Source organism: Macrobrachium nipponense, chromosome 28, assembly GCF_015104395.2.
Source record: "Macrobrachium nipponense isolate FS-2020 chromosome 28, ASM1510439v2, whole genome shotgun sequence".
Classification (NCBI taxonomy): Eukaryota; Metazoa; Arthropoda; class Malacostraca; order Decapoda; family Palaemonidae; genus Macrobrachium; species Macrobrachium nipponense.
The window spans coordinates 17,050,930-17,073,186 of record NC_087217.1 but is presented as its reverse complement, the minus strand read 5'-3'; the positions used below and the strand labels follow the sequence as shown (position 1 = coordinate 17,073,186).

The following is a 22,257-nucleotide window of genomic DNA, read 5'->3' as shown; positions in this document are numbered from 1 at the left end:
CTGGTTATTCTTATAATCGTTTTCATTAATGACAGTTCTTCCCACCAGAGGTATAAATTCAGGCACTTGCACCTGTTGCCACTTATCTTTGATTAGGAGTCTACTTTCGAGTGTATTTTGTACCAAACGTACTTGCAAAACAATCCTACTTTTTTAAAGGGTTCTTGTTCGAGTTGAAATATTCCTTTATAAACGCTTTATTTACTGTTGTTTGTGATTAATTAACATTCATATGGATATCAACAGGGAAAAATTCTTTCTGAATGTATGTACTCAGAGACAGAACCATGTATATGAAAGTTTCGCTGATAGAGGTGATTATTTTTATGATATCCCATTGAATGTCATTGTTACAGTGTGGCGATTGTGGTCAATAAATTATTAATAAAAAAATTCGATAATGTTCTTCAGGAATTGAGAATTCACAAGATTTTAGCCCCTGGCAGAGGCTGTTGTTTTTGTTCTGCTGTTTGTTTCTTTGTCTGCAGAATTATTCTAAAGTTTTTATGTGATTTCTTACGAAAATGTTATTAAAGGCCACCCTCGTGCCTGATAAGAAGTGATTGAAGTTTGGAGTAATAAGAAGCACTTCAGGGAAGAATGGACTTTATTTGGGTGGATTTGGAGGTTTGCTGTCTCTGACTGAACACTTTTCACTTGTTTCTCCTTAGTGTCAGAGCACATGCTTCTGTTTCAAAATAGAATATGCCACTAAATTCAATGCAGTGACATAAACATAATACCCAAGAGTATGTGTTGTATGACTTCAAAATTATTCTAAACAGACTCATTTGAATTATCATTTTTATCATGTTTGTTGGAAGTATTCACTAAATAATTGCTGTTCGGGACTTTGGACGAGGTTTTACCAAGTAGTTATTTTAAGCTGCATGTTATTACCCTTCAATGATTATTTTATTTCTTTCATTTTTGTCTAAACGATAATGAATGTATCAGTTTTTGTCACCTTTTTGTGGTTTGTACCCTTGTCATTCTACCTGGTTTACATCGGCCTCATTATATCGAACGAATCAGCATTACATCCTTTGGTCAACGTTTTGTGTGGTAAGGTTTCTAAAGGTGAAATTTCCTGTGGAAAATTATCAGTAATGTCGAGTTCTGTAGATGCACAATTTTAGCATTGAACGTCGTTTTTTTATGTATAGTTGAAAGTAGGGATAATCTGTCTACTGATTACCCTCCGCAAAGTGTCTAAAATCGCCATCTTAATCGTGTATATGAAAGCACATTGATTTTGCTGGTCATCAGCCAAGAAAGGTAGATTACTGATTTAACATTGCAGCTGAAGTGCTATACAATGCTTACTAATCATGCCATATGACGGCTACTATGCTTAATCCATCTCGTGGGTTGCATGACCAATAGCGACGAACGGATTAGATGTTATGCAAAACCATGTTTATTACCAACCCCTCGAGGAAACGTAAACACATAAAGAAAAGACGGTAAATTTCTCAAATGATCTCTATACATTTTTAAAATAATCTCAAAGTAGTTTATTAATAAACGGTATCTGTGTGCGTAGTTCTGCGTAATTTCCTAAAATACATGTAAAGTTTTCTTTTGAACAACCACACTCCCGGGGTATAATGGGGTATTTTGGACCAACACTCAGGAACATAAAAGAAAAATTGAAATATATTAAAATTTGCTTGCAGTACCGAGTTTGAGCCTTCACAATTGGGTTATTTAGCTGTCGATATCATCTAGTTTTTCACGTCGGTATCAGTTAAAAAAAATGACATCATAAACAGTTTAAAAATTAATTGCAAGATTTAAAAATCATGGCATTTCGTAGGAAAACCGAGGGCCACGGATACGGCGTGGCCAGTTCCCATTTCTTACAATTCAATATCTTAATACTCTTTGGAATACCGATTCCAGGCGTATAATCCTTTTTTGAAGTGTAATCTCGAGAAACAAAAATAAATCACAAAATTCTCAAAATCGATTATGTTCAAGCAAAACATTTAAAATTCACTGAGAGGAGCCCTAGTTATTACACAGATATGGTGTTTATCGCCATTTCCTCTTGAGAAGGATGATAAGGCCCATGAATAATTGTTCATGAAGTTTGAGTGAAGGCTGATTTAGCTATCTGACGTGTAATGAATGACTGAATTTGGTTTTACTAGGTCATCAAGTGATCTGAATACTACGAGAGCGATGGAAAGAGAAAATGAGAATTATATATAAAAGACAAGAAATCACTCCCTTGATTGAGTATTTTGAAAAATATGGTATAGATTATAAGCGTGTAGATATTAATATTCTGAATTTTTTAATGCGATCTTGGAGATTCAATAAGCTATTGAACAAGAAAAAAAAAGCAACCTTGTACCAAGCATTGAATTTAAGATAGAGTGGGAGAAATAAATATAACAGAATCCATTTCTTGTGCTTGGTACACTTAAGATTCTAAGGAAACATCCATGAAATAGTGAATTGTCGCTACACATACGTATAGTTGCGCCCCAACTCACATCCCCGCTTTATTTAATATCCCCTACCCCTCCTTCCTTCTCATGCTCCCCACCCCCCAACCGCCCCCCGCCCCAGTTTTCCTCCTTAGGTTTTCTCTCCCTCACCCCCTCCTCTGGTGGTCCTCCACACTCACCGACATTCCTACCAGCGCGATCCGGTGTCACCTGGGCATTAATAACTCGTGGGCGCAGTCGTTACTTTCTGCTATTCTTTGGTATTTCTTTGTCTTTCGTTTCAGAACACTTCTCTCTCTCTCTCTCTCTCTCTCTCTCTCTCTCTCTCTCTCTCTCTCTCTCTCTCTCTCATGCCCATTGATTTCCTATTTTCTTTTTACCACTGAGAGCACAAACGTGTTTTCGTAAATGTGTATGCCAGCTCACACCTGTGTCTGAATGTAAGCTTAATGCATAGAGCCATAGTTGTTTTTTTTTATTTCTTTACCAAATGGGAGCAAAAATAAACACACCTTTTAATTAATACTTTATAAACAAAGCTATAAAGCACAGAATAAGTGTATGATAGTGGTGAACGTTCCTGATTAATTTCTATTATTTTTGTACTTGCACACACACAAGCATTACATATTCTATATATATAATATATATAATAATATATTTAATATAATCTATAATAATATATCTATATATATATAGATATATATATATATATATATTTGTGTATGGGTGTTTGTAAATGCAAAAATAAATGGAATTAATCAGGAATGTTTTACACTTATTTTGTGCTTCAAGGCTTTGTGTACGAAAGTTTTATTAAAAGGTGTGTGCGTTAGCATGTTCATTTAAGAAAAAAAGTTTTTACTCACATTTGGAAAAAAGAAAACTAGAACAAAAAAACCCAAGAACAACCGCGACAGAAAGCACGTGTTTACTAATGTCAAGTTAAAACAAAAGAGTATTGACGTGGCCGTTAGGTACTCTACCTAAGCGGAGATACGAGCTAACGAACGAGGCACTGCTGCTGTTTTGGCAGACTATATTTTTTTATGCAATGTTTGTTTGCTCTTATTTCCTTTTCGCTTCATTTGTTGCTAAGTTATTTAAGGTGGCCGTGATGTCTAGAAATAATCAGGCTGCAGTTATTGTTACGTTTATATCCATATGTGTATTTATCACATCTACAAAGATACTAATGAACACAGTTACCACAGACGCTAAATGTTATACTGAAACGTAATAAATACCATTACGTATTTATGCTACTGAATAAACTTTGAAGACGAACCCATAAGGTTTTGTAGTATTTCTCTCCAGGATACTGAAGCAAAATAGTTTAAAATAATTAATTTTCCTCGTTCTTGTAGTATTCTGTGTGTGTGTGTATTAAGTTGCAGTCCGTTTTGTGTATGTAGGCCAGTGTGTCTGACTCCTAAATTGGCTCGTTTATACGTTTTTAACTCTGCCCGCCGCCCCCCGCCCCCCACCCCCCTACGATCGTAATCTAGAACAAAATAGCTTCGTCTCCTGATGATCTTTTTTCCTTCGAGTCCCAAGATATGTGCTCCTTCTATTATATCATATTTGTGACTGTTCAGCCGATCTCATAAAGTCGTAATTATGACCAAGATAAACTAAATGTCATGTAAATCTGCTGAGGTAAATGGAAAAATGTAAATAAGTAAAGCTTTATACAGAAAATGTTGTAAATTTACAATTAACATGAGTACGTTACTGAGTTCTATATACTTTTGTGTGATTCCTTGTAAAGATTTTTTCTTATCCTCAGTAATAACATGTGATAAAGAACAAGAAAGGGTAAGCTCAGAAAATATTTATTCTTAGATATGTATACTGATCTCCATATAAATTAGAAGCACTTGCGGTGGACAATGCCTGGGCCTGACTCGTCATACTCTTCGCGGGTAATCCACATGTTCTGGAAAGTAGACAGGGAACCAAGGATAGAACCTCCAATCCAGACGGAGTACTTCCTCTCAGGAGGAGCAATAATCTTGACCTTAACAGTTGAAGGGGAAAGTGTGGTGATTTCCTTCTGCATCCTGTCAGCAATACCAGCATACATGGTGGTGCCACCAGACATGACAATGTTGGCCAACAGGTCCTTCCTGATGTCGATGTCGCACCTCATGATGGAATTGTGGACAGTTTCATGAACACCGGCAGATTCCATACCCAGGAAAGAAGGCTGGAACATAGATTCAGGAGCACGGAAACGCTCATTACCAATGGTAATGACCTGACCATCAGGGAGTTCATAAGACTTGTCAATGGATGAAGATGCAGCAGCAGTGTTCATCTCATTTTCAAAGTCAAGCGCCATGTAGCACAGCTTTTCCTTGATGTCACGGACGATCTCACGCTCAGCGGTGGTGGTGAAGGAGTAGCCACGTTCAGTCAGGATCTTCATCAGGTAGTTGGTGATATCACGACCAGCCAAATCCAAACGAAGAATAGCATGAGGAAGGGCGAAACCTTCATATACTGGAACCATGTGGGTCACACCATCACCAGAGTCGCAGACCTCACCAGTGGTACGGCCAGAGGCATAGAGGGACAGGACAGCCTGGATGCAGACATACATAGCTGGCATGGAGAAAGATTCGAACATGATCTGAGTCATCTTTTCACGGTTGGCCTTGGGGTTAAGGGGAGCCTCAGTGAGCATGGTTGGGGACTCCTCAGGGGCAACGCGGAGTTCGTTGTAGAAGGTGTGGTACCAGACCTTCTCCATGTCGTCCCAGTTGGTGATGATACCATGCTCGATGGGGTACTTGAGGGTGAGGATACCCCTCTTACTCTGGGCCTCGTCGCCGACGTAGGCGTCCTTCTGACCCATACCGACCATCACACCCTGGTGACGGGCGCGGCCAACGATGGAGGGGAAGACAGCTCGTGGAGCGTCATCACCGGCAAAGCCAGCCTTGACGAGGCCGGAGCCATTGTCGCAAACGAGCGCCGCCGCCTCTTCGTCGTCACACATGGTGGTGGTTTTGCTTTGGTGTTAGTGATACCCTTGAAGAAAAAGATATTTATATTAGAAGATTTTGACAAAATAGTAAAATATTGGGGATCAGCATGAAATATGCAAAAGTGCCCCTAAAATCCTAGTAAACATAATATTAAGCGAAAAAAATCTGGGAGTGCCTTTTTACTATAGCAACATTTTATTTAGAAGATCCTGATGGCTTTCTTCCTTCTGTAAATAAGAATCCCATGAGCACAAACTTAGCACGTATCTGATTCTTATTTGAGTTTAACAAAATCAGAGGACATATTTGAAATTTCAGATTATTCATGTCTGTGTAGTGAAAATGGCTTTAAAAGAATATAAATCCAGAAAGTCAGGGCGTTTTAAAAATAACAATGACTAACCACAGTCAGCAGTATGTCTCTGAATGTTACTACAGTAGATTCACATCACCCTTGCATCTGATGTCTAGACCAGTCCCTTACAACACTCCTGATTGGCTGTTGATTAGCCAATCACAGGACTGGAAACTTTCAGTCTCTCAAGAGAGTTCACATAGGCAGGATGTATGTTCCACCTCTCTTGAGGGATACGTCTTTCAAAAGTATCCCTCAGGAGAGGTTGACCATACATCCTGCCTATGTGAACTCTCGAGAGAGACTGAGAGTTTCCAGCCCTGCGACTGGCTCATTAACTGCCAATCATGAGCGTCGTAAGGGACGGGCCTAGACATCAAATGCACGGTTGATGTGAATCTACTATAGTCAATATTTTTCCATTTTAGTGCACACACACATACACACACACATTTATACATATATATATATACATATATATATATATATATATATATATATATATATATATATATATATATATATATATATATATATATATATATATATATAAGGTAATAATAAGTAATCAATAAAAATTACTTATTACTTTCTAAACAGCAACATCATCAACCTGAAATAGGGTGCTTATAGACACACCCACCCACAGACACACACACACACATATATATGCTCTATATATTATATATATAATATATATATATATATATATATATATATATATCGATAAATACATGTGTGTGCGTCTGTGTGTGGGTGTGTCTATAAGCACCCTATTTCAGGTTGATGATATTGCTGTTTAGAAGGTAATAAGTAATTTTTATTGATCAAGCACACGCTTTCTTAAGCAGACCTTTGAATGCAATTTATCGTGCGACAGGCTTTAGGAGTAAGTTAATATTGCTCTGGCTAGAATAGAATAAAGCAAACAAGAAAACTGACCAAAGATGAGAAATTATGTTGAATAGTATTCACTAGGATCAATAATGTCTTGATTTTTATCATATGATAATTAAAATTGCGTTCGACAAAAAGATGACGTACGAGCCCATGTAATCAAGAAAACAACGCAGCATTCAGTAAGACATCTGTGTATTGTGGACTAAAATTCCTAAAACAGCAATTTGCCTGTGAAGAAAATTAACAATGCGGTGCAATATGTGTGTGTGTGCGATGAATCCAGATACTCATACGGAGTTAAGAATTTTACTAAGTAATTGTTATTGTTAACGTCCCCATTAAAAGTTAATAGTTATCGACTGCTTTCGGTTAACATCAAATGCAAAAAATCCGCGGGGAATTGATCGAATCCAATATAACCGTAACGCAAAGATGGGACTTATAAAGTAGATTCTATTTCGTCTTCTATTAGATACCATTTCAGTGTAATGATAGCTTTAATTTAGGCGCCGTTCTAATGCACTGGGTATTCCGCAAAGTTTTGCAGTTGTCGAGCAATTCTTATCCCACAAGGATCACACGATCAGAGTTTCAACACACAGACGCGGCCTGTTACGCTTACCCACTAGGTGAGCCTTCTAGCGACTGACGAGGCTTAATCCGCCTCCCGCTTTTATATGATCGCAGAACCTCCTACTCCCACATGGGAGGGAATGCGATGAAATCTGGCTGTCATTCCGTGTAGCCAGGGGTCCTCGTCGCCTTTGTTTTGACAACACTCGTGGCTTTAAATCAATGTACAATGAACATTTGTTCGAGGAGCATGAACCTAAGATGCGCCATACATTTTTGTGAAAGGGACCTTGACGATTTTTTGTAATGTATTTACGTCTCCTTCCTCGTGTTTTCTTTCTTCATTTTTATCTGCTATTTGTGTATGAGCTGAAAATAACCCTCGTGGGTAGCTGGCAGTATTTCGTATTAACCGTAACTATTTAATGGAATTCCCCTCTAATATATATATATATATATATATATATATATATATATATATATATATATATATATATATATATATATATATTATATAGCGTCTGTGTCATGGGGTCCTAATGAGTGTGAAATTAAGGTTTTGAACATAATTATCAAATCACTCATAATTTCATTTTTTCCTGGCAACTGTTTTTAAAATGTAAAATTTAAAGTTAAAAGTTAATTTTTTACCTGTAAAATTTCTAGTACGAGTAGCATGTTTACATCTGAGCATGATTTTATGTTAATAAAAAAACAAATAACCCTCTGGTGTCTCCGTATATCTTCAGTTATACCACAAATACGTGAGGCTGACCCACACAATAGAATGTTGCCAACACCTTGGATAAATCGTCTGCAGGGGGTTCCTGACTCACAATCACAAAGTTTTCCTGTACTAGACTCATTTTGCTGTCGTTAGCACCTTCATAAAAGCCAGTAACTCTTCCTGTGTGGGACGTATCGAAACATTCACATTTTGTAAAGCTAAGAATATAAATTTTCCTTCACATATGGGGACCATATCACATCTCACATTTTAATTATATTCAACGTAGTAATTTTGTTTATTTATTATGTACAGTACTTTTGCTGGTACCATGTGAAATCATTGTTCTCTGTTATTTTAACTTTCGAACTCAGCCACGCTTCAGTTTATAGCACCCTATCTGTTTACCTGACTCTCTTATTTCTTGCAGCTCCGCCCCCTACTCAGATCTTCTTTGAATAAAAAAAAAGGGAGATAAAACGAAGAAGAAATAAAGTTGGATGTATTCTTGCCCGTGGAATTTAGTACCAACTTGAAAGATTTCCCATCTGTATGTTCTGATTATAGGTCTTACATTGTCTTCCTAGTCCTATGTTTGTGATAATCGGTGAAAATGTATTTAGAAATTCGGATTTATTTATTTATTTTTGTGGTCTTCCCTTTTATTCTGCCTACTCAGTAATACATTTTTGTTATTTCCATGTCACTCTACCATGAAATTATTCATTTGTCATTGGCATGGACTTGGCGTGCTAGGTGTGGTTGGATATATCGAGTATAAGGGTAGAAGAGATCTGGACGAATAGACAGAAAACGAAGGATGAATTAGAAAGAACAGAAGTTCAGGATTATCTCGAATGCTCTCTGTATGCAAAGATGATTAACCAACATCAAAGGTGAAATATGTTTTTTATGAGCAACGGAGTTTCACACAGGCCGTGTGCATGGCACAGCTATGGGCGTGGTGATGATGGTTAATACTTTAGAAAATGAAAAGGTAAACTTAACGAATAAACTTTGCCACTCATATGTTGTGATTTGTGAAATACAGCTGTGTCACGTTATTAATCACTCAAGTGAAAATGAATTGCAGCTCTGCTGGACCTTTCAATGATGTTTACGAATTCATTGTGCCCATGTCTTACCATCATGTGAAAATTGAAATTGGAGTATTGGACTGCCAGCTTTTCCAGTGGCGTTTAGATGATGAGAAGAATGCTGACTTGGCTGATCTTCTTGTCACACTTGAATGAAAATTTGAATGGATGACTGTCAGCTCTTTCAGCCATGTTGGGGCGGTGATTCGAATGCATTGTAGCTGGGTCTTCCAGCCTTCTAAAGACTGTAGGTGGAATGCTTTTCTTACGGTTCTTGCAGCCATGTATTCGAGTAGATTGCTGTTCTGGCATATCAGAACAATGAGTAGAATGCAAAACTGGTGTATTTATCGGTAGGTGATTGTAACTGGGCAGCAATTCGTACCTTTGAGCCATCATTGTCTACTCGTTTTACTGAATGAAATTGGTCACAAATCGCGATTATGTAAAGCGATAAATAAAAGTACTGGTGATATTTCATATTCTTTGTTCATAATTTGATGATAGTCTTGGGTAACGTTTGAGAGGTATAAATTATATGATGCAATTATATTCTTAGATTGTGAATTGATTCGAGTGTAATGTCCTGAAGTTTTCTCTATCATTTTAATAATTTTCTTTTTAGTCCTGGTTCGTCTTTTAAAAATCCTCGCTGAACTTAAAGGTTGGTTATTGAAGTCTCTTTCTCTCTCTCTCTCTCTCTCTCTCTCTCTCTCTCTCTCTCTCTCTCTCTCTCTCTCTCTCTCTCTCTCTCTCTCTCTCTCTCTCTCTCTCTCTCTCATGGTTGTATGGTCTGCTTTTGTTTTCATAACATTCAAGAGTGGTCATTTTGAACATCAGAGTTTGAGAACTAAGTTTATCTAAATAATTCTGTCCAATTAGGGAGCACTTTAATGTTCTCATTGGATATAGATATTTGTATTTTTAAAACCGAGCGTTCGTCTTAAGACTTTTATGGATAAAAGCACATTTATAGATATTAAACGGTTGCCAGTATTGTCGCTATAGGTGAATAGAAATATAATATATAAATATATTTTATTCATAAGCAGCACTTAATAATTTCCTTAAAATTAGAAGCACTTGCGATGGACGATACCAGGACCTGACTCATCGTACTCTTCCTTTGTGATCCACATGGTCTGGAAAGTAGACAAGGAACCAAGAATAGAGCCACCGATCCAGACGGAGTACTTCCTCTCAGGGGGAGCGATAATCTTAACTTTTACGGTTGAGGGAGACAGGAGGGTAATTTCCTTCTGCATCCTGTCAGCAATACCAGCATACATGGTGGTACCACCAGACATGACAATGTTGGCCAACAGGTCCTTCCTGATGTCGATGTCGCATCTCATGATGGAATTGTGGACAGTTTCATGAACACCAGCAGATTCCATGCCCAAGAAGGAAGGCTGGAACAGAGACTCAGGAGCACGGAAACGCTCATTACCGATAGTAATGACTTGACCATCAGGAAGTTCATATGACTTATCAAGAGATGAAGAAGCAGCAGCAACGTTCATCTCACTCTCGAAATCAAGAGCCATGTAGCAGAGCTTCTCCTTGATGTCACGTACGATCTCACGCTCAGCGGTGGTGGTGAAAGAGTAGCCACGCTCTGTCAGGATCTTCATCAGGTAGTTGGTGATATCACGACCAGCCAAATCCAAACGGAGAATGGCGTGGGGAAGGGCGAAACCTTCATATACTGGAACCATGTGGGTCACACCATCACCAGAGTCGCAGACTTCACCAGTGGTACGGCCAGAGGCATAGAGGGAGAGGACAGCCTGGATGCAGACATACATAGCTGGCATGGAGAAAGATTCGAACATGATCTGGGTCATCTTTTCACGGTTGGCCTTTGGGTTGAGGGGAGCCTCAGTGAGCATGGTTGGGGACTCCTCTGGGGCAACACGGAGTTCGTTGTAGAAGGTGTGGTACCAGACCTTCTCCATATCGTCCCAGTTGGTGATGATACCATGCTCGATAGGGTACTTGAGGGTGAGGATACCTCTCTTGCTCTGGGCCTCATCGCCGACGTAGGCGTCCTTCTGACCCATACCGACCATCACACCCTGGTGACGGGCGCGGCCAACGATGGAGGGGAAGACAGCTCGTGGAGCGTCATCACCGGCAAAGCCAGCCTTGACGAGGCCGGAGCCATTGTCGCAAACGAGCGCTGCCGCCTCTTCTTCGTCACACATGGTGGAGGTTTTGCCTTGGTGTTGCTGTTATCCTGAAAATGAATTTAACTTCTATGGATGAGGAAATCGACTGAGTTTGGCAAGATGGAGAGGAAAGCTTCATGTATGATTAATCAAATTTGAATATTTGAGCCATACTAGGTCTCTTTTACATGTTAAGGCTGCGTTACTTGATTACTCTTATACAACACTGTAGAATTCATAAAACAAATTATTTCAGATAACCGCTCTTATTCAAATTAGTTGTAACTAAAATTCTTGTAATTCCTTTTCATTATTTCTCTATATATATGAATGTCTTCGTAGGCTTACTAATCCCCTGTTTCTAGTTATGAGACTGAAAATCTAGATTAATCATGCAAACGTAGATTAGTTTTTTGAGCTTCAGGATTTAAGAAAATACATAGTGTTTGTGTAAAATTGCATCGTAAAAAAGGAAACCTTGGGACATAACTATATTAACAGTGTATTTGACCAATAATTTCTTTCATCCCATCCTTTCAATGGCCAGGGCAAGATTTTCCACCACATTGAAAAGGTAAAAATTTATAGTATCAGCTGCTATTCCATTCGTATCTGTTGCCCGTGTTCAAGTCCTACGTGTATTTTGCTTTCACAGTTCGGAACTTACAATATTTAACAGTTAACTTTTCCAGTGAATGAAAATTTTAATGAATAGATGTTTGTTAAGACTTAATCAACCGTCTCTAAGTTCGAATATTTGGAAATTGAAATTAGGTAGCTGTTGCCACGAATCTTCTCAAATATTTGAATGGTATTTTTCAAATCCTTTTGGTTTAGCGGTTTTGACTTTGTATTTTGCTTCAGCTTTCAAGTAAAAATGCTTCTATCGCTTAGCCAGAAATTACAATGTACGAACGTTAGAAAACTTAATATGCTGTATTATTTGCTTTATGAAGAATGTCACTTGAAAATCTAATATTAATATGTATAAGATTCAGTTCTGAGATCAATTTTTCCTTTTAATGATGCAAAATTCATTGTCTGAAATATTTGTTTTTGTTTATTGTTAATTGCTTCATTTTCTGTACTTCATTAGTTGAATTATCTGTTTCAAGTTTTACGGTTACGTTGTTGAAAATTGAATGGAGGTTAACTAATATCAAATTTACAAATCAGTTTAAAATAAATAAGATGAAAAATAAAGACTTTTTAGAGCTTGAAAGATCCCAGTTCTTAAGATATGTTGAAAAGTGAAACACAAGGGATACACGGTTTCCTCATAGACTTTAAAGAATTTTTGTTCACAGTGTTAAGAGAGCATTTGAAAATTTTAATAGATCACGAGTATATTTCAAACTATCCTGATGCGGTTAATGCACATTAATATTTAGTGGTTGTGCGGAAGGCATTTAGGAAACTTTCAGTATGAAATCTTCCTAATAGATTCTACAGCAATTCTCAGCATCCACTATTTTCTTTGGCAAAGTGTCGATATCACTGAACGACCACAACGGCAGCAATACTTTGAGACTTGTTGCGTATCTCAAGATCCAACACTGGTTACAACCGCGGCGGATTTTAACCACAGTTTGCAGACCCCTCTCTCTCTCTATGGAATCACAGAAGAAGGGTGAAGGCAGAACGTGCAGGGCGTACCACTTACCCACTAGGTGTGAGTCTCTGTAACGACTAACAGGAATTAATCCCCACCGTCCTTTTATAAGAGTTGCTGTCCAACTCCCACGTGCGGGGGAGGATTGTGATGGGAGCCGGAGGTGGGGGGCGGGGGTTAAAGGGGGAAAATGCAATACCTTACTGTCAGCCTCTGCAAAATCTTGGTGACCAGCGATTGTAAATTATTAGAAAAACATTGGGTGTTAGCTAACTTCTTACGATACGCATCGAACATCTGGCCTCGCTGCTTCACTCTACTTGTTTATTTTTTTAAGTGAGATGACAATTGGCATTAGGAAATTTTCTGTCGTCAGTGAACATACTCTTAAAGTAAAGCAATTAAAAAGTCTCTCTCTCTCTCTCTCTCTCTCTCTCTCTCTCTCTCTCTCTGAATGTAAATGCATCCCTTGTAGGAATGTTTCTTACGAGTTTAGAAGAGATGGTACATATTTTGTATAAAGAAAGACTTTTTTATAATAATTTCGTAGTAGTTTTTTTTACATGATAAACAAATTAAAAAATAACGGAAACAATTTATTAGTCTCCGAAATGTTATATGTAGTGTAAGGACGATGGTTTTGATGACAATCACTTAATAAAATGGTAGATGAAGGTCATAAATCAATTTACAGGTTCTGGGTCAGATAATTAATGAACTGTAATAACAAGAAAATCTGTATGTCGCCGCTTGCCGGCAGAAATAAATTGTGGAAAAGAGGGAAATTTTCTAATTGGCAATTTGATGAGATAATGAATAGAAAGCATATATCACTCAGCCTCTATCTGTCAGAGCAGATGAAAGGAAAATTAAAATTAAGTGTCTGCAATACATTAGGTCAAGAGTACTTGAATAAGCCTTCTGCGTCTTCAACTCCGAGAATCTGCGCGTGTAATCACAGCATTTTGTTCTAAAGAGTAACTAGGACTCATTTTGCACAGAATTGGATGTACCTGAAATGTTTACGCCCCGTTAATGTGTTTCAATTTTTAGAAGAACGTGTAATGTAGCAGAGTAATTTTTTTTTCACTGCAATCTCCCCATCTTTAATTATAACCCTCAGTGATTTTGATGCAGTAGTAATGTAGCCATTTCTATCATAATAACGAGAGAATGGTGTTAGAATAACATGATACCTCTCCCAACAAAGCTTTCATGATTAAGTAGGTATTCCATCTTTGAACATTTATTTTCATAGAGAAAAATAATTGTTACCGGAGAACATTACTTTTCAATGGTCTTTTGCCCATATAAAAGCACTACGCGATTATCCAAAATCTAGAGTGTTTAATCTCAAATGCACTTCCTTGAGTATAAAAAGACAATGGACTTTTTAAAATTTAATTTTTGCTCTTTATGTACATGGTTTACTTATACTGATTTATCTAGACTGATACCCTCTTATTTAGATTAATTTTCTAGTTCCTTACTCTCCCTCTGGTTGCATAAGTCTCCTATGGAACTGTATAAATTGTCCCGACTCCTGAGATTTGTAGAAATTACATACTTCAATCAATTTTCCAGCTGTCTCCGTGAATCTTCCCTGATCTGCTGTCCATAAGGAATTTTTACTTCCTGGATGTTTGGTGACCGCCGTGTTCTCATTCAGGGTTCGATTTTCAGCTTTGTTTTATGTGTTTCTAATATTACAATACGTGTATTTTATAAATGATCCCACAAGGAACTGAAATCACAATTTAATCATAAATATTAATCTCTCTCTCTCTCTCTCTCTCTCTCTCTCTTCTCTCTCTCTCTCTCTCTCTCTCTCTCTCTCTCTCAAGATATTCAATGGGATTTGTCCCTTTTCTCTTTAAACGAAAATTGCTTTAAATTCAATAAAAAAAATATCAACAAGTTCATAAAAGTTTTGTCGACTTTGATTTTGTTAATTATTTTCCCTACTTCTTGAACAACTAAGATTTCCTGTATTCTCTGCCCTAAATTAAGATCAGGTTTTCAGATAAATTAAAAAATTTTCAGCCCATTCACAATAAAAGTAAGAGAAAATAAAAAAAAACTTTATTGTTTGTAACACCTGAGTGAATTGTCTTTTGCTTGGACACTGCAATCTTCAAATTCCTCTTCCCTGGTGACCTCGCGAGACCCTCAAGGAGCTTTGCGTTATTATTGTTTATAGCTTCGATAAATATGCTACATTGCATCTGTATTCAAAATAAAAGATTTCAGTCATTCAGTTTTTAGCTTTTCGTTCGAAAGACGGATTGGCTGCACTGCATTTTCTTTATCTGCTGTGTGCCAGAAAACTAAAATCATTCCAGATGATTTTCTTTCTCTCTATTCTCTCCGTGGTAATTTGGTGGCAAATACCACGCCAGAGTAACTATAAAATAAGGTAATATAATCATTATAGGTTTTTCACTATTAAAGATATTAAAAATTTAACATTTTCATCTGAAATTCGTGTAGAAAAGGTATAATCATGAAGTGGGTTTTGTACAAATGCATTATATATTCTACTTAATCGTTTCCCCTAATATATATTGCAGAATTAATTTAGCATTTATTTGGATATTGTAGGGTTAGGAAAGATTGCGAATAACATATTCACGTATTATATAAATATATAACGTATATATATATATATATTATATATAGATATATACTAATTATATATATAAATAACGATCTGTATATATATATATATATATATATATAATTATATATATATACAGATCTATATATATATATATATTATATATATATAATATATATATATATATATATATATGTAGTCTATATATGTATTATATATATATGATATATATATATATATAATATCTATATATATATATATAGATAAGTCATATCACATTTCCGTGATTCATATACATATATCGAGCTACAATGTCCTTTAATATCTAATTCGCTCTACCTCGGAATTAATATATTTTCATATATGCTTAACCGAAGGGGAATTTTTTCTCGATAATAGACTTGCCTGGACCAGGGCGCGAACCTATGATCCTTACAAATCCAGGAACGTCAGTGAAGCTTTATCCTACTACACCACCGCGGTGGTGTAGTAGGATAAAGCTTCACTGACGTTCCTGGATTTGTAAGGATCATAGGTTCGCGCCCTGGTCCAGGCAAGTCTATTATCGAGAAAAAATTCCCCTTCGGTTAAGCATATATGAAAATATATTAATTCCGAGGTAGAGCGAATTAGATATTAAAGGACATTGTAGCTCGATATATATATATAGATATATATATATATATATATATATATATATATATATATATATATAGATATATGCCACGAAGGATAAATAAACGAAGGAGGATCTGCGAGACCTTTTGACGTTAAACGTCCTTTACTGCTCAGTAAAGGACCTTTAATGTCGAAAGGTCTCGCAGATCCACCTTCGTTTATTTTTCCCTCGTGGCATATATCTTTATTTATGATTATCACGTTCCTAACTTTCGTGATTCAGTTATACATACACATATATATATATATATATATATATATATATATATATATATATATATATATATATATATATATATATTATACTTAAGCGAAAGCCACAGGTTTACCTAGAATTATCTAACGAAAGATTTTCATGATTCGGAACTGTTTATTAAGTGTAATTATTAACTGTAACCCATGTCAGCATGATAATGTATAAATATATAGTATGTATATATATAAATGTATATACATGATGTTTCGGCTGTGAGTCCGATGAGGAAACTATCAGAAATATATTAAAAAAGAAGAGAAACACTTCAAGATGAGGAAATGTTTATTAAGTACAAATGTTGACTTTAACCCATGTTAGCATGATAATCAGTCTGACTCCCAAACCACTCGATGACCAGGACTAATTTGGTACTTAACAGCGTACTGTCATGTAGATTACTAATGTGGTAATCCAGAAGATGGCGAAGCAGATTGCTGCATTGATTTACGTGCAGCTTTTTCAAGAGCTTAACTAATGTGTGTGATCATTTCGAGTATCCATACATATCGAGAAAAGATTCCTCTGTATTTCTCTCCAGCTCACAATCTACATACTTAGATGATAAACATAATCAGTATTTGTAATTGGTGAATGATTAAATCTTTGTATTCTTGGGTATTCATACTTACATGTAAGTATAAAGGAAATTAAGATTCTATAAGACTTGAAGACAGAAAAGGCAACGATTCAAACGTTTCATCTTTTATGTGTAAAGGTTTATCATATGATCATATATTTTTGCTGGTTAAGTGTCTGTTTTTTTTTCTAGTAAACAGGAAAATGGTTGTAATCTTCCTAAAATTAAATGTATTCTTTTTTTTTTTACAGGAGCTGGTAAGTGGAATCATTTGTTATTTTGTGTAAAGGTAAGTCATATTCAATTTGATAATGTTATTTTACGTGTTCCTTTTTGTAGTTGACACTTGTTACTGATTCTTAAATGAGCTCAAGAGCACATATACAATATTGATGACTTAAAGTTTTGGTGGATTGGCTTTTTAAATTCTCATTCAAATGCATAATGACTATAGCTGTTTATATTATCCTGAAAAATTACTGATTAGTAATTTGTATAAACAATGTTGGTACTCCAAAGACTTGGTTATCTTACCATGATTTATTGTCTATCCTTCGTTCTCTTACATATAAGTAAACATTTTTTATCATGAGTAACTCATGTTAGATCTAATAAATTTTCGTGATCAAAGACATATTTTCTGTTTTAAATTATATTCCTTTTACCAGTTTAAGTATAATTGTGGTGCAGAATAGACAGTTTATTCGGTTTTATCGGTATTTACCTTAAACGTAAGTGTAATTGAAACAATAAACTTGGAAATTCTTGTGGGAATTCAATATATTTCCCATGATCTCTGTAATAATAAACTTATAATCCTTCATTTACGAGAAATAAGAAACAGTATAGTGTAAAAATACTTTTCTTCAATCACCAAAAATACACATGATAAAACAAAAGAAAAAAAAATCATGAAATTCCTAATAGAAGCTCATAGGTTAAATTGCTGTGTTCATCAGTTAGAAGCACTTGCGGTGGACGATGCCAGGACCAGACTCATCATACTCTTCCTTTGTGATCCACATGGTCTGGAAAGTAGACAAGGAACCAAGAATAGAGCCACCGATCCAGACGGAGTACTTCCTCTCAGGAGGAGCGATAATCTTAACTTTTACGGTTGAGGGAGACAGGAGGGTAATTTCCTTCTGCATCCTGTCAGCAATACCAGCATACATGGTGGTACCACCAGACATGACAATGTTGGCCAGAAGGTCCTTCCTGATGTCAATGTCGCATCTCATGATGGAATTGTGGACAGTCTCATGAACACCAGAAGATTCCATGCCCAAGAAGGAAGGCTGGAACAGAGACTCGGGAGCTCGGAAACGCTCATTACCAATGGTAATGACTTGACCATCAGGAAGTTCATAGGATTTGTCGAGAGAAGAGGAAGCTGCTGCAACATTCATTTCACTTTCGAAGTCAAGAGCCATGTAGCAGAGCTTCTCCTTGATGTCACGGACAATCTCACGCTCGGCTGTGGTGGTGAACGAATAGCCTCGTTCAGTCAGGATCTTCATCAAGTAGTTGGTAATATCACGACCAGCCAAATCTAGGCGAAGGATTGCATGGGGAAGGGCGAAACCTTCATATACTGGAACCATGTGGGTCACACCATCACCAGAGTCGCAGACCTCACCAGTGGTACGGCCAGAGGCGTAGAGGGAGAGGACAGCCTGGATGCAGACATACATAGCTGGCATGGAGAAAGATTCGAACATGATCTGAGTCATCTTTTCACGGTTGGCCTTTGGGTTGAGGGGAGCCTCAGTGAGCATGGTAGGGGATTCCTCAGGGGCAACACGGAGTTCGTTGTAGAAGGTGTGGTACCAGACCTTCTCCATATCGTCCCAGTTAGTGATAATACCATGCTCAATGGGGTATTTAAGAGTGAGGATACCTCTCTTGCTCTGAGCCTCATCGCCGACATAGGCGTCCTTCTGACCCATACCGACCATCACACCCTGGTGACGGGCGCGGCCAACGATGGAGGGGAAGACAGCTCGTGGAGCGTCATCACCGGCAAAGCCAGCCTTGACAAGACCGGAGCCATTGTCGCAAACGAGCGCCGCCGCCTCTTCGTCGTCACACATGGTGGGGGTCTTGCGTTGGTGATGTTGTTATCCTAAGAACAGAAAATTTATTTTTTAATTACTCTCTATGTCATGAAGAGTTGAATTATTTTTATTCAAATGTATCACTGATGCAAAATAATACAATCTTTACGTATTCAGACAATACAGTTAAGCTTTAATGACTCATGTCCTCAAGTGTTAGTTTAGTTGCAGTCAGGCACCTTTCTCTTGCTCTTGCTCCTTTTTTTCTCTTTTTGTAGTGTAATATTTCATTAAAATTTTCACAGGTTAAGTTTATAAAAAATGGTAATTATATGGATTTGTTTTACTATTTTTTTACCTTAAAATGTATGGTAATTGTGCTCTTTGCCATGGAATTTAAATATGAATTTGTATCGTTATATGTGAATGATAAAAAGACTAATATTCTATGATGAGTTTTATGACGTTCAACTTCGACTTGATTGTTTGGACTTTCAAAAGTCTTAATTTTTTCATAGTCATAGATACGAATGGATATATATTTAACCCTGATGATATTGCGTGGCTAGTAGAAATTAGAGAAAGCTTTTTGCAATTTCCCCTTAATACTTTTGTTGCATAACGGGAATTTTCGAAGACATATGTCATTTTGATGAAAAAAAGGAATAAACGTTCCTTTTTCAGCTTTTCAGTGTTTAATCCAATGAGAATTGGCAAGGACAATCCGTGATAAATATTGGTATCGTGATTTGCTGGTTGCCGTATGTTTTCCGTATGAAAATGATAAATGTTTTGTCTTAGTTCTTGAAATTCTTAATAACGGAAATTAATTTTAAAATGCCATTAACGTAAGAGAATTCGAAGCCCTTATTTTCAGAATAATTTTCATGGCACTCTGCAACTTGGCTTTACAGATAGGTCCACGAGACATTTTTGCAATCATATGCAAAGTTACTTGAATTCTTCGTGTAATTTTTAGCTTTAGATTTATATGGTTACATTAGGTATCTGTGAATTTACTTCCGTCAAAGTCGGCATTTTAACACCGAGAAAATATTGTCCACATTGAATTATATTCGGTTGCACTGCGTTAATGAGGTTCCGGTATTCAGTAATGACTGGAGTTCAGTATTATGAGAAACGTTCAGCTGCAGCATTTAACAATTCACAATATTCAGCACTGATTACGGTTCAGTATTATGAAGAATTAAGAAACTTTCTTGAGTCCTCGACAGAGTTGACTACAACCGCCAATTGGAAAATGTTTAGGAAGTTTCAGTCCCAGAAGAATCACAAGAATTTGATGCAGAATGAGAGAGTGAAGAAGTGGGCACGAAATCACATCACTTACCCACTAGGTATGAGTCTCTGCGGTGACTACCAAAATGCGATTCGCGCCGTCCTTTTATACGTAACGCCTGGCGTACTCCCACGTGCGGGGGAGTTGGAGAAAATAGGAAAAATACAATACACGTGTGTCACCCTCACCTCGTAAATTATGATAAAAACAGTATTCGGCGGCCAGTCTTCGGTCAATTGAAATCGTGCGCATGCGCTTTAGCAGTTTTAATACTGTCTTCCTCTTTTCAGACATGGGGTGCGGCGGTGAGGTACCTATCGTCTTTCGCTGCCTGTTATTTTTAAAATGGGAAGTGTATCGCAACGCTAGCTTTTAATAAACACACCAGAAGAATAACGTTTCACGTTTTTCTCTTAAGTGTGACCCAAACAATTTCTTTAAATAATTAAGGTGCTACATAATTTACTTCCTTTCCTCTCTCTCTCTCTCTCTCTCTCTCTCTCTCTCTCTCTCTCTCTCTCTGTTTTATACTGAACATTGCTTTCATTTATTGAGTATTTATAACATCCTTAATAAACCACTAAGATTTGGACAAATGTGGTAACTTTAAAAGTAAATACATAAATTATGTTTGTATTAATTTAATCTACTGTATAACTGTAAGTTACACATAGGTCGTTTTTTTAGTTTAGAATATAATCTGAAATACTGTATAAGATATAGTTTTATAACGGGGATTGTCAAAATTCACATTTTATTTAAAATCTTGTTCAAAAGTATTCCAAGAGTATAGAGGGTTTATTTTCAAAATTACTGAGGACTTTGGCGAATTTTGCAGAGTAAACTTTTTCACTGCTTTTGATCTCATATTTACCCATGAATATTTACATTATTTTTCGCAAATATTTAATTCTAAGTGGTTTTTGTAAGTCCATCATTCTTATTCCTTTCCACTATAACCAACTCCGATGGACCTGGTGCTTTATCATTCTTCGATTTACTTAATCCTCTCTTCGATTTTCTATCTTGTATCTCCATCACTGATCCCTCCACCCTCGGTGCTTCCTCCATCTCCACTCTCTCTCTCTCATATTCGGTATTTAAAAGTTGTTCAGAATACTCTCACCATCTCTTCTTAATGTCTTCATCCCTATACAATATATTCCCATCTCTATCCTTGATGACACCCAATTTACCTAAATCCTGTCTCTGCCTTCTTTTGATACTTATTTATAAATCTGAAACAAGATGTTGTTACACTTCTGATATTTTTTCTATTAGGAGGCGTCTTTTACCACCAGTATTAGTTTGGTTCATTGTTGTCGCCTAAGGAATACAGATATATATCACTGATTGCTTCCCGAGAATAAATAGTTTAGGAAGTTCTATGATTAATGAATATTAGTTATATTTTTATGATATCCATCAGACAGTATAAATGCGTCTCCTTTTATCACACTACTGCATTTAAGGAAATATCATTTATTGCAGCCTTTTCATTTATTTATTGAAGTTTTTGCATTCTGGAAGTGTTTATGCTTTATTCTCTTCCTTGTACGACAGTCACATTTTTGTAGGATTGTCAGAAATCATCATTAGTGTACTAATGTACTTACGGTAAGTAAGAAATTAATGTACTTATGGTCAACGAAATAAGCAGAAGTACGAGAAGCACTCTTGAAATCGAATTCCCAAAATCCATTAAGTTAAGAAAGACCTCCTTAATGGTCATTGATCAAAGCACAAGGGATCGATGGTTTAAAGCAGGTCATTGTCCAGGCGATACCGGGATTTCTGTGTAATAAGAGGAAATAAGCTAGTATTTTCTTATTAGCTATATATTCTAATTTTCATTGTTTCATCTCGTTAGTTTTTCTTTCTTATT

General features: G+C 36.6%; 3 protein-coding genes across 3 annotated transcripts; all 3 read right to left on the bottom strand.

Moving 5' to 3' along the window:
* Positions 1-4,278: 4,278 nt before the first annotated feature.
* Positions 4,279-7,485, bottom strand: LOC135201481 (actin-like). Its single transcript, XM_064230458.1, has 2 exons — positions 7,330-7,485; positions 4,279-5,495 (listed from the first exon to the last, which is right to left on the bottom strand). The coding sequence occupies exon 2, from the start codon at positions 5,461-5,463 to the stop codon at positions 4,330-4,332; it is 1,134 nt and encodes a 377-aa protein (XP_064086528.1). The 5' UTR covers positions 5,464-5,495; positions 7,330-7,485; the 3' UTR covers positions 4,279-4,329.
* Positions 7,486-10,130: 2,645 nt separating this feature from the next.
* Positions 10,131-12,966, bottom strand: LOC135201480 (actin-like). The gene is made up of 2 exons (XM_064230457.1): positions 12,939-12,966; positions 10,131-11,343 (listed from the first exon to the last, which is right to left on the bottom strand). Exon 2 carries the CDS (start codon positions 11,309-11,311, stop codon positions 10,178-10,180), a length of 1,134 nt encoding a protein of 377 aa, XP_064086527.1. The 5' UTR covers positions 11,312-11,343; positions 12,939-12,966; the 3' UTR covers positions 10,131-10,177.
* A 3,740-nt stretch (positions 12,967-16,706) lies between these two features.
* On the bottom strand, positions 16,707-20,503 carry LOC135201489 (actin-like). Its single transcript, XM_064230467.1, has 2 exons — positions 20,424-20,503; positions 16,707-19,140 (listed from the first exon to the last, which is right to left on the bottom strand). Exon 2 carries the CDS (start codon positions 19,106-19,108, stop codon positions 17,975-17,977), a length of 1,134 nt encoding a protein of 377 aa, XP_064086537.1. The 5' UTR covers positions 19,109-19,140; positions 20,424-20,503; the 3' UTR covers positions 16,707-17,974.
* Between the last annotated feature and the right edge of the window lie 1,754 nt (positions 20,504-22,257).